Below are 12,991 nucleotides of genomic sequence, written 5' to 3'. Positions count from 1 at the left end.
AGCTAATAACAACCCAGTTTTTTTTTTTTTTTTTGTTAAGAGAATAACAACCCAGTTGATGCCTTACCATTATGTTATTAGGTTCATACGCCCTTGAAATTTCAAAAGAACAAACCAAACAAAGCCATACACTCCAATAATACTTCCCACTGTTACTGTAAATGTATAAGAATTAATCCAATAAAAGATACGATGCCGACGCTGAAGTAACCAAAATCTTATTGATATATCGTAGCTCAATAAAAACGTCATATATTGAAGAAAGTTTCATGGGTAAGAAACTTCCCATGGTGCTGCAATTACTAACGATAATAGTAAGGGAAGAAAAATACTTGTTTGCTTAAACACGACATCGAGCAACTTGAAAACGGATATAGCCCAAATGCCTGTGCGTAGAAACAGTTAATCTATGTGATAACGGTTGGAGTTGATCGACCGGTGAATTCTTCCATCTTAGAAAGTTTAAGAGCAACTTCCACCTATTCCACCAACAAAACAAAAGGACAGTCAAAATGGGAAGGTCATACAAAAAGAGAGAAAAGTTGTGCAGTGAAGGAGAGAAAGTGAATTCTTACGAGAGGAGAAAGTGCTTCTTGAGAATCCCTCCCGATCTTGGAAGAATCCTTCTCATATTGTTCGATGTAAAGACGAATAGTTGCCCCTTCTGAACCAGTTCCAGAAAGACGGAAAACCTGAAAATTCATGGGAGGTGAGAGGAATGAAGGGTTTCAAGCGAGATGTTGTAACAGGATGAGAAGTAAAAAAGATAAATTAACTGTTTATTTATGTTCCTATATTCACGAGAAGTCATTACTATATACACTTCAAGAAAAATATCAGACTATAAAGATATGACAAGAGGCGGTTTACCAATCGTGATCCATCTCCGAAAAGATATCGGATACCCTGGTGCTTTGAGATGGAGCCATCCACTGGATCTTTGTATTCAAACTCATCAGCTTGGACGACATCTGACACATCTGACCTAATTCCTTTTATGATCCTGCATGAAACCATACTCTTAGTTGTCTCATAACTGAAACGAGTAACGATTTTTAATGGAGTTGGGCTAGTTCAAGGTGTGAGAGTACCCCCAGTGACTAGGGGAAGTCCCACGACCAAGTATATTACCAAACTTACTTGTTAACATCAGGAATGGAAGATTGGAGTTTGACTAAATTAGCCATTAACTCCTTGGCTGCGCCTGCATCGACGTTCTTCACGGAAGAAAAGATCAACAAATTAGATGAGATGATTAGAATTAATAGGTGAAGGGATTTTTTTTTTTTCTACTTCTCTGTTAAAATGATCAAAATGTGTAGAAAATCATCATAAACATACTTCATAGTCATATCGAGTGTAATAGTGGCGGCCAAAAGTGGCCCAATGCTGACGGACTATGTCTTCAACAGTTACAAGTTTATCACCACCAAGGGTATCCTTGTTTTTGAAAGCGAGTATAGATAACCAAGCTAACACTGCCCAGATTCCATCTTTCTCACGTATATGGTCTGAACCTGTAGATAAAGGTAATGTAGCACCATGTAAGAAACTTATAGAAATATTTGGTATCTTACAACATACTTCGTAGAAGTGTTTGTTTTTTCTCCAAGTCAGATTTGAAATCGGACACGAGGACTGAATTCAGTCGAGACAGATTCCAGGATCCTTTTTACGATTAACTCGTCTGAATGACTAATTCAAGCTGAATTTGGGCCATTTTATTCACATGATTCAGATTTTATGAGTCGGATTCAAACAATGACAAGAAAAACGCCATTAAGTAAATGGTTTATAAAATTGAGGCGTTTGAACAATATGAACAAAATTTAAAATCACTGACCAGTTCCAAAACTTTCTTCCCCACAAACTGAACATAATCCAGCATCCATCAAGTTTCCGAAAAATTTCCAGCCAGTGGGTACCTGGTTTTAAACAAAAAAAGCCTCTCAAACTTGTGAAAGTGAGAAATAAATAATAACAATAACTAGAAGTATTATTATTATTACTATTATGATGAAAAAGCAAATGGGAGTATTCAGTATCAGAAGCTTTGGTGTGCTATACTCAAATTACCTCAAAGAATTTCAGATTTAAATGTTTGGCTACAACATCAAGAGCCGCTGATGTGGGCATGCTCCTGCAGGTACCAGCACAAAAATAATTAATAGAACAATAATAGTATTTGAAAGGGTGGTGGAAATATTTGTCTGCCAAGCTAATACATCCACATAGGATATTCTTCAAGTAGAAGGGAACACATGAGTAGTAAACCAAAAGAGCTGGAACTATTCAAGTTCGCCTATTTAATAGGAATAAGGCGAGGAAGAAAGAAGTTTGAGGGCATGTGTGGGGAACTGTTATTTTGTACTTTGGGCCTTTCTGATAAATTTCTGATTCTCAAAAGGAAAGGAAAGCAAAGAAGTGTATAAAGTAACATGACTATTAACTACCTGGCAACCCCCTTTAAACCAGCAGAGAAATAAGGAATAGATTGGACTGCATTTGCAGCAATTATGGCAACAGAATCAGATGGAGTCACAAAGAATCTGCATTGCCACATAATCAGAGAGATATAAGTTGAAAAGGGGGGCGATTGTTTTATAAGATTAGAGGATTTAATCATACCTTTTACCAAGAACCATGTTACGATCAGCATCACCATCTGCAGCAGCACCAAATTCAGGTGGATTGTCTTCAGGATGAGCTTTGCTCAAACCCATGCGGGCAACCAACTCCTTTGCATAGGTAAGGTTGGGATCTGGATGGCCTCCTCCGAAGTCTTCCTGTAATCACATATCCACGCATAGGAAAAGATTGAGCAGAACTGAAGTATCAAGAAAACAAGGACCATAGCCCAACATTTTAAATGGTTACTACAAATATCAAGTGAACGGTGATACCTTGGGTGTGCAGTTTATCAATGAACTTTCTTGTGCACCAAGCTCTTCAACGAAAATACGGTTGGCATAAGCTCCAGCAACTCCATGAAGTGCATCATAACTGAGAGGGAAGAAACATAAATAGACCATTTCATGCTAGTTTTGGCCCTTAAAACAAAAGGTTCTGAATGAAGTAGATTCTGATGACAACCAGATGTTTTACCACTTACCAGAAACTGAATTTTGGAGATGCAAGCAGCTTCTTGATGGACTCAAAATCAAAAATTGACCTGGGCAATTAAGAACGAAATAAACAACGTTGTCAAAATAAAAAAGAAAATAGGGCTGGTTGAGTGTCCGGCACTTGGAGACTCTTCGCCACACTATTCGGTATAAGGTGAGATTTTGTATGTATAGGTTGAGTTAACTTTAAGAATGCAGATAATAGTGGTAAGACCATAAAATATCGAACTAACTGGATTTCCTGTCTATTATATTGTAACTAGATAGTAAGGATGAAGGACTTAAAAGGCAAGAATTTGTATAGTGCACTGTCTAATCTCAGTACTGGCCTTTTTCTGCTCACCATATGGAACACCTCGTATGGGAGTCCAATCTTAAATTGAAATATAGTACTTCACCAGAAATTCGCGGGAAACTTTAAGAGCACAGAAAATACTGAATCACTTGTCTAGTGTTCATTGTCATCTAGAAGATGAGCTGAGTAGACATATACAGGAAACATGTAATATGAAGAACTAAAACAACAATGATTTCCCTCCTTTGAAAGGAACTCTTTTTGAACAAAAGCGTTAAGATTTAAGAATAACCCATGGGATCTTTTTGTACTTGGATCACAACGACATATTAGCATGAGAAGCAGAGCGTTAGTCGAATATGACACCCAATCCATTTTAAACAGTAAGCAATTTATGTATGTACTTATGGCAATTTTATACCGTATCCCAATGTTCCAGTATACTTATTTCGCCTCTAGTAATGTTGATCCACAAACATTTTTGGGACACAAAGGGTCAGAGCAAATTAACTTGATTTTAACTAATAACTGTACTTCCCCCTACTATAACTTAGAGGATTTGAATCCAAACTGTATTGTTATGGGAAATGCCATGTGATCCGAAAATGTCATCTGCATGCAGTAAACATGCAGATTCCTATTTCTCCATTTCCCATCAAACCATAAGCTCAACCACATGAAGCTATGTGAAGAGACAACTCTGCATCATGAGATATGTAGTTCTGGACAGCGACAACTGTCAAGTTTTATCTCATTTTTTCTCAATCCCAAAATCAAATAACTATGAGTATGAGGTTCATGTGAATAAATGTAATGACTTAGGCATCATAGCCATTGGATCCATACAGAAAAGAAAGTGGGATTTATTCTAATCCACCATATGGTTACTTACTTCATCAACTTCACGTAATCACTGGCTGAATCAAAAACATCAACGTCGAATTGTCCCTCAGGTCCTTGAAAATTTGTTACTCCTACTGTAGAAATATCCACCTGAAGCATTCAGTTGGAATTGTAAATCAAATTTTGGAAAATGATACATAAAACTCCCAGTAATCCAAACTAAGAAACAGTAAATTTTTGAAGTTCTAATTATATAGGTAATACATCTGGTAGATCTTCTGCAATGAAGTATTCTTTTATCGTTGTTGTATTATGATAAATTTTATCAGTAATTCCCTCTGGAGCTGGCCCACCATTTTCCATGTTGTACTTGATCCCAAAATCCTGTGCGACGAAAGCATAAAAAAACAAAGTTAATAAATATATAGACAGAAAAGAGCCAATTGTTATGGATTCCTTTTCTCCTCTCCCACATTCCTTTATATGTTCCTCGTTTTTCTCTTCCCTCTCTTGCTGTGTTCCCGTAATTTTAAATGTATACACAAATGTCGTTTATGGTAGACTTCATCTTTACTTTTTCATCTTTTCATTCCTTGTACTAATGTTTCTTATGTTTAAGAAATATATTGCATTTTCAGTAAACCTCTGAGCCTAACGTGCTCCGTAACATATCATTATTACTTACTATTGTCTTAACTGGACTTGAAATGGCAACTTCAGATATTCACTTCAGAAGCTGGACTAAAAATGTTTGTTTTTTTATCACTATTTGCTTCGCTAATTAGAAGACGATTATTAAACTGAACTATTTGATTCTCAATTAGTCTAGCTAAATTCTAGTGCATACCTCATTAGGACCACCAGGGTTGTGACTGGCTGTCAATATGAAAGCTCCTGATGACTTGGATCCCTGATATTCGAAATTATGCACATATGATGTTAGAATGTTTCTAATGCATTTCTGAGTGGCTAAAAAAGATGAAGCAATCACAGATCATTTATAACCCGCCAAACACCGAGGCTATTTTGATTTATGGGAGTATGAAACCATTAAAAAGTGAAGTCTAACATACATCAGCACCAACTCTTTCGCGTATAACAGCTGACACAGCAGGAGTTGACAGTAATCCGTTTTGTCCAACCCATACACGTCTTACTCCATTTGCAGCTGCCATCTTAATGATAATCTGAATGTTTTGAATATTAAAGTTAGCAAAAACTTGACAAGGAATACTTGGAACAGTTGTATTTTGAAAAATACATACTTGGAACAATTAGAGAAAAATGGCATAATTGTTTATTACTCCTATACTTAATAAAATATATTCTGCAAACTTCACGAATAACTTATTTTCCTTTGTCCATCCATTATACATGATACATGTCTTACAACTTATGTGTTTTCCAAAATGAATTGCGTAGTTCTCTCTTGAACGGACTTACTAAAGAAGATGAACAAAAAAACTTGCAACTAAAAGACTCAAATGGCGTAAGAAGTTATGATCTCGAAATATAATGAATAAATGATTCTTTTAAGTAAACATAAGAGCTCTCTCATTACAGAAGTACCTGAATCGCATCTTTTGAGTAATAACGACCATCACCAGAAACAACGATTGTCGCGCCTGCATTTCACAAGCAAAATAGTAAATCTAATCACATGTATAGGAAAGTGTAAGGGGTTACTTGAAAAATCACACCGTATCATATTTTCATTTTGTTTCAAATTGGGATGAACTAATGAAATAACAAGTCAGATCTATGTAAATCATCCATTTTCCCCAACTATGTAAATATCATTTCATGATTAGGTCAAATTTTTCAAAAAAAAAAATTTAATTTAAAATATTTGTGAAAACATATCTTTTTGTCCCACGAAAACATATTAAAAAATACGGAAATTTAGTGAAACCGATTTGAATTATTATGTACCTCTCACTTTGTCTGCTGAAAGTGCATTAAATGTTGACTGCACAAAATTGTGCAAGTAGTGAGGTTGCTTGAATACTTTTACCTGAAAAAAAAAATCATCCGAAATTTCATCATCGGATAGCAAGATATGCATGATAGGCCCCTCATTGGAGACATACAGATAAAAAATTCAAAACAAGAACTCTTCATATATCTCGTTAAATTGACCTAAATGGAGATTTCTCAATCCAGGTCGAAAATAATTCTTATAATAGTTTTCACGAACCCATGGATATTTATCTTTGTCTCTTCCTCATTTTAACATATAAATTAGGTAATACCTTTCTCTTTCTCTCAATATTTAACACATATCAAAATGGATTGTAATTCTGACATCAATCAAGCAAATAAGCAAGCACGTAGCTCTCAAAATTTCAATTAATTCTAAAGTAACTGAATAGGCTACTTTCAGATCTAGGTATTATATCAATCAATCAGTGCTACATAATTCACATTAACAAAGATCTACAAATACATTCAAATAAGATCAAATTATCGTAGTTATATTGTTTCCAATTGCATTAAAATCAAATAATCAGTATACACAAATTATCGTACAAAAAGGATTAAACAAACTCAGATCTAAATCTGAACGACTAAACTAAGAGAAAATTTAGCACATATACTTTCTTTTTCTTCTTCTTTTTCGATAATTTAACACAGATAGGAAGAAGAGGTATCAAATTAATACAAAAAAGGTATAGATTAGAACAAGAAGATGAATTATTAGATTTGAGATCACCTTCTTTCTCAAACCAGAAGTTCCTGGTTTTTGGCCATCGATAGGAGTGGTTTCTATCTTGGAAACGCTAAACATCACCATTTTCTCTTACAATCTGGATTGAAATCAACACAAGAATCAGAACAGGATAGAGAGAGGATAGAGAGAGAGAGAGAGAGAGAGAGAGAGAGAGAGAGAGAGAGAAGAGAGAGAGAGAGCTCACTGAATCAGGATTGGAAGATAATTCGAGATCTGAAGGTGGCGAAATGAAGGAGAGGCAAGTGTTATTGTGACTTAAATATTAAGGGATTTCTGTTGCTTCAGAAAGCGTTCAGAAAATAAGAACCGTCAGTTTTTTTTAGTATCTGGGATTCTGGGAGATTGGGCCGGTTTAAGTGGTTAATCATTTAACAGTAACCGATTAAAATCAGTCATAAAAGAACGGAACATTTGCAAGTTGTAAGGCATATTCCAAATTTCCAATGGTAATTGATGGGATAAGAATACACAGGCTGTGGCGCTGTGCCCTTCGAAAAAGTTGATTACTACATATTTCAAGATTTCTAGCTTAAAACGGAAAAGAATTTAGTGTGTGATTTGGTTAGTGATATGCTAACTTTTCTAAATTGAGAACCCATTTTTTTCGGCCAGCGCTCTGGGGAAAGCTAAATAGTTTTCGGGGTGTGAAGATTTGGTCAAAAATTGGTCAATTTTGTTTAACAATTTTTTTTTTTTTTTTTTTTGAGGAATAAACACTTAATAAAACACATAGTGTCACAACAGTACTCCCACATCACAAACATGATGAGGGTGAAATAACAACGTTAACTATAGGACTAACTAGGAAGAAAACCCAAATCAGGGGGGTGGACTGCCAGTAGCCAGAACATGTGCCAATGTGTTGAGTTCACGTGGGCAGTAAGCAAGTGTAATCTTCAGCTGACGCGTGCGAGCTCTGAGGTCTATGATGTCGTCCATTAATCGCCACGGAATCGAAGGATCTATGGCTAAGATCAACTCTAGTAAAACCCTAGAGTCCCCTTCGATTATATAAATCAACTCCCTCCTCTCCTCTGCTATTTCCACCGCCGACCGGAACCCTAACATTTCGCTGTGTAATGGCGAGATCTGTTGGAATAGATCTGTTCGAACATCAATCTGACTCCCATTCTCGTCTCTTGCAACTGCTGAACATGCAGCTCTATTCTCCTTATAAGAGCCATCAAAGTTGATTTTGATGACTCCCATCGGTGGAGGACACCATCTATCTGAAATCGAAGACCCATTAGAGGAAAGCGAGTTTGAGGTTAGAGCCGCGTACCTTAGATCTTCGCATACCTGCCACCAACATCTGTGTAGGTCCGGGAGCTTGTTTCGAAAGATAAGTTCGTTTCTCGTTTTCCACCAATTCCAAAGTAGAGTTGTGATTTTATACCATCTGTTTTCTCTTTGATTCTGTGATTCAAGTATACTCTTGAGTCGATCTATAGGATTAATACTTGATTGGGATTGATTATCTTCTCCGGCTAAAATTAATAGCTGTTTGAACTTGGGGCAGGAACCAAATAGATGGTCTAAGGATTCGGGTTCGTTTAACTCACACAACCGACAAGCTTGAGGTATCGAATCTACCCTTTTACCTATGTTACTGAGATTTGCTATTCCGTCGTGTATAAGCTTCCATATGAATATTTGTGTGTTTGGTTTCATCTCCTTCATCTTCCAAAACTGCTTCCATGGGAAGTTTTGAGCTTTTTCACTTAGATTTGGTGGATCCTTGATCTCTGTATAATATGATTTTGGTGTGAATTTTCCGTTTTCTGTCGGGCTCCAAATTAGCCTATCCTGATTTGATCTAAGAGCAATTTTCATTTCTGTGATAGCCTGAACAGTATGATCATCGAAGTAATAATTTATCCTCTGCATGTTCCAATCGTTAGTTTGGGGATCCATAAGGTCTGCAACCCAAAAAATGTTAGATGGAAGATCTCTTTTCATGATGGGCCTGTGGTTATGTGTAGATGGGATCCAAGGATCTAAGTTAATTTTGACAGTCGAACCATCTCCAATGATCCATAATACATTCTTCTCCATGATCTCTCTTGTATGGAGAATAGATCTCCAAAAAGGAGAAGGAGACGGGGGCGTGGGAGACGACCAAAAATCGTCGAAAACGACATATTTGCCCTTCAATAGCTTGACCCAGACTGCTGTTGGGTTGGTCAAAAGTCTCCAGGTCATCTTGGCTATGAGAGCCTCGTTGACCTGGGTTAGGGTCCTCACGCCTAGGCCCCCTTTATGTTTAGGGCTACTAATGATATCCCAACGAATAAAATGAATTTTCTTATCATTTTCCATATGACCCCACCAAAAATTTCGTTCGGCCTGCTCTAATTTATTAATGACCCCTCTAGGAATGAGTTGATAGCTAAAAGGGTAGGTGCAGTATGGCCCCAAAACTGATTTAATTAGAACAGTCCGACCCGCTTGAGAGATCATTTTTTGTTTCCAACCAGATAAAGATTTTTGGAATTTCTCAATTAACCACTCATGGCTTTTGATTCGATTACCTGGTTTGAGGAGGAGAGCGCCTAAGTATTTGGCCTGGTCTGTCATGATTGGAGCCTTGAGTTTGTTGATGAATTGGTGCTGAATTGTCCCTGGTACTCCTTGGCTGAAGAGAAGAGACGACTTTTCGAAGTTCACCTTTTGCCCCGAGAAAGCTTCATACTGAGCCATAAACTGTAAAATGTAATCTAGATTTGTAATGTTAGCATTACCAAAGACAATCAAGTCGTCCGCAAATAATAAATGTGTAATACTCGGACAGGCTTGATTGATCTTATACCCTGTAAATTTCTGTTGATGTTCGTAATGAGAAATTAAGAGGGAGAGTGATTGGGAGGTAAGAATAAAGAGATAGGGTGATAATGGGCACCCTTGTCTCAGGCCTCTAGAGGCCGTAAAGTCACCCACTAAATTCCCATTAACCTTTACCTTGAAGCGGGTGGAAGAGATGCAACACTTGATCAGATTAAGAATAGTCCCCTGTAGTCCAGTGGCGACAAGGACTTTTTCTAGAAAGTCCCAATTGACCCTGTCATAGGCCTTGGCCATGTCCATCTTAAGAGAAAAAGCCCCATGTTTTGATTTTGATAAGTTCATAGAGTGAAGGAGTTCCTGGGTAATGATAATATTGTCCATAATTTGACGCCCAGGAACGAAGGCGTTTTGGGTCCAAGTAATATTGTCCTCGAGATAAGGTCTCATCCTATTAGCAATTATTTTTGTGATGAATTTATAAACTGAGTTGCATAGGGAAATGGGCCTAAAGTCCGAGGCCTTACTCGGGTTCCTAATTTTGGGGATTAAAGCGATAGTCGTCTGATTGAGAGAAGGGTCGAATTCACCTGTGATGAAGGTATGCTTGATAAAATTGACCAATTCTGGGCCTACCACTTCCCAATTATGTTGGAAGAAATAGCAGGGTAACCCGTCCGGGCCTGGGCTTTTCATCGAGCCCATCTCCATGACGACAGCCTTAATTTCCTCTTCAGAAGGGACCCTTGAGATGTAGGTCAGGGCTTCAGGTGAAAAAACCTTGTATGCGTTAAATATCTCAGTTGGTGGGTCGATAACCTGTTCCGCCTGAAATAAATTCTGAAAAAAGGATATTAGTTCCTTAGCAATTGCTTCCTCGTTGGTTGAGACCTGGCCGGAGTTTAGGCGTAATTGGTGTATTCTGTTTTTCTGCCTCCTTGTAGACATTGCCAAGTGGAATGTCTTTGTATTACGGTCGCCATTGTGGGCCCACTTTGTTTTGGATCTCTGTTCGGCCTTAGATCTTTGCACTTCCTCTAGATACATAATCTCTTCCTGAAGTTGACTCTCCGAATTGAGTGAGTGTTCAGAGGGTGTGAGTGCTTGAATATCTGCAAGACGTTTCCTTAAAATCGTTAATCTGTTTCTTATAACACCAAAGGCACGTTTACTCCATAAGTACAGGGAGTCTTTCACCGAGGAAATTTTATCAAGAAATGACTCCGAACTATTAGCCCAATAATCGTTAAAGATATCCTTATAGTCTCTGTGTTTGGTCCAGAACATCTCAAAATTCGAGATAGTACGAACTACATTCCCTTGTACAGCCAATTTTAGAAGAATAGGTGCATGGTCACTATTGTATCTAGGCAAGTGAAAGACTCCAGCTTCCGGGAATCTTAATAGCCAGGAAGCATCACAAAGGGCCCGGTCCAACCTTTCTCTACTCAAATGATGTAAGGCTTTGCAGTTGGTCCAAGTATAGGCTGGACCATTGAACCCCAGGTCCAGCAAATTCGCCTCACTGATGAAATTCTGAAAACTAGACAAAAAGGGGATATTTGAGGAACCTCCCCACTTATCAGAGCATGAACTCATGGCGTTTAAGTCCCCGATACAGCAGTAGGGGTTAGTTACATTAGTAATCTTCAGACGGAGGTTAGACCAGAACTCGTGTCTATCCTGTACTCTAGGGGGCCCATACACACAAAACAGATCCCAAGGATCGGGCTGGGTCAGAGAGGAGACCGTCACATGGATCAAATTGACAGACGTGAAATTAATATGAATATCTAACTCATCAGACCAATGCAATAATAGTCCACCACTTCTACCCGTGGCGGGGACAGCTACATAATTACTTAAATTAGACTTAAAAAAACAGGGAAAAACAACATAATTAGAAATTCTGGTTTCAGAGAGAAAAACTAGCTGTGGTTTTGTCGCTCCTAGGAACTGAGATAGAGTTTCTTTTGTCGGGGCGTTCCATAAACCCCGACAATTCCAAGCAAAGAGCTTCATGCCCCCTCCGGCATTTGGGTTGCCGGTACCCGTTCTTCTTGCTCCAAAGAAAGTTATCGTGCTGATCTTTTATAATGTTTTCTTGATCGTTCTGCCTGATGTCCTTCTAGCGAGATCGGTTGAATGTTTGGGTCCGGAATGACAGCGTAATGATGAACTTGTTGATTTGTCTCAGAAATATTTGACCGGTTTCCTCCAACGTTGACCGAAGTTATCCCCTCCGCTGTTTGAACTTTACTCCTTTTAACCTGTGACAAACTAGCTAGTAGATCACCAAAGTTAGTTCGAACATTAGGTCTGGGTTCAGCAGGCTGAGGTTCCTCATTGGAGTTTTCTTTTCCAGTAGTCTCATGTGAGTCAATGGTGAGGCGTTCCAGACCTAGTGATCCTAGATCTCGTCCGAGAGTTCTCACATTGAAAGGCACTTTAAAAGTGTCTTTATATTTAGGTTCCATGGCCTTCATAACTAGTTGAGTTTGGTCAAAAGATAGCCTCTGCTTAAGAAGATCACCAAAGGCTAACATAGTTGGACAGAATTTGATGGTGTGTCCAAGATAACCACAAGATTGGCAGAATCTAGGCAGTTTTTCAACCCTTATCTCAATAGCAATTAATTTGGAGTTAGAGATTTTCAAATACACGATTTGAGGGAACGGTTTGTTCAAAGAAAACTTTATTTTTGCACGGCCAAATAAACTCCATTTTGCAGCTTCTTCTGGAGTAGTATGTCTGTAATTCCCTAACGCTGCAGCACATCTGTTCACCGTTTCGCAGTTTAGAAGTCCAAGAGGGATACCATGAAATTGAGTCCAAAAGCATGCAGTGTCGAACTTGAGATCTCCTGGTGGGCAATCACTGCGACATGTTTGTAAAACCATAAGTTCCTCCTGGATGACCCAAGGGGAACTTTCCAAAGCAAGATCAAGTTCGGTAGCCGTGATGAATCGAATGATAAACGTATTTTCCTTAACTTCTGTTATCACGAACTTATTAGGACCATGGATAACCCGGGCTAATCGCATCATTGCCTGTCCGATCTCTACTCGTTTGGTACTCTGAATCCATACTACTCCTGTCTTGATTATTTCAGAGTCCAAATTAGTATTATCAGACAGTTCGACCGTCGCCGGTGGGTTCTCAATGGTTGTGAGAGCTTCAAACTGTTGTAAGAACTGGGCATTTGATTCATCCATC

The 12,991-nt window shown here is 38.2% G+C and overlaps 1 protein-coding gene across 1 annotated transcript; it reads right to left on the bottom strand.

Annotated features, from left to right (window-relative positions):
* Nucleotides 1-202: 202 nt before the first annotated feature.
* LOC147537704 (phosphoglucomutase, cytoplasmic) lies at nucleotides 203-7,549 on the bottom strand. The gene is made up of 19 exons (XM_086638912.1): nucleotides 7,179-7,549; nucleotides 6,977-7,070; nucleotides 6,196-6,277; nucleotides 5,833-5,888; nucleotides 5,337-5,450; nucleotides 5,111-5,173; nucleotides 4,528-4,647; nucleotides 4,313-4,413; nucleotides 3,113-3,172; nucleotides 2,904-3,003; nucleotides 2,629-2,786; nucleotides 2,454-2,549; nucleotides 2,077-2,140; nucleotides 1,844-1,925; nucleotides 1,342-1,517; nucleotides 1,141-1,217; nucleotides 871-1,003; nucleotides 576-692; nucleotides 203-479 (listed from the first exon to the last, which is right to left on the bottom strand). The coding sequence occupies exons 2-19, from the start codon at nucleotides 7,055-7,057 to the stop codon at nucleotides 408-410; spliced, it is 1,752 nt and encodes a 583-aa protein (XP_086495038.1). The 5' UTR covers nucleotides 7,058-7,070; nucleotides 7,179-7,549; the 3' UTR covers nucleotides 203-407.
* Between the last annotated feature and the right edge of the window lie 5,442 nt (nucleotides 7,550-12,991).

Source organism: Eschscholzia californica, unplaced genomic scaffold (genome assembly GCF_041429995.1).
Source record: "Eschscholzia californica isolate CP2 unplaced genomic scaffold, dmEscCali1.0.p SCAF_5, whole genome shotgun sequence".
Lineage (NCBI taxonomy): Eukaryota > Viridiplantae > Streptophyta > Magnoliopsida > Ranunculales > Papaveraceae > Eschscholzia > Eschscholzia californica.
The sequence above is the reverse complement of the archived record's forward strand: the minus strand, read 5'-3'. Positions and strand labels throughout refer to the sequence as shown.

Bases quoted from the DNA above. Each gene is read 5' to 3' on its own strand.
- LOC147537704 (XM_086638912.1), bottom strand. From the start codon at position 7,057: ATGGTGATGTTTAGCGTTTCCAAGATAGAAACCACTCCTATCGATGGC. The intron at 4,414-4,527 runs GTATTACCTATA...TGAATGCTTCAG, and splicing joins TTGCAGAAGATCTACCAGAT to GTGGATATTTCTACAGTAGG. The intron at 3,004-3,112 runs GTAAGTGGTAAA...CTTCCCTCTCAG, and splicing joins TCTCCAAAATTCAGTTTCTG to TTATGATGCACTTCATGGAG.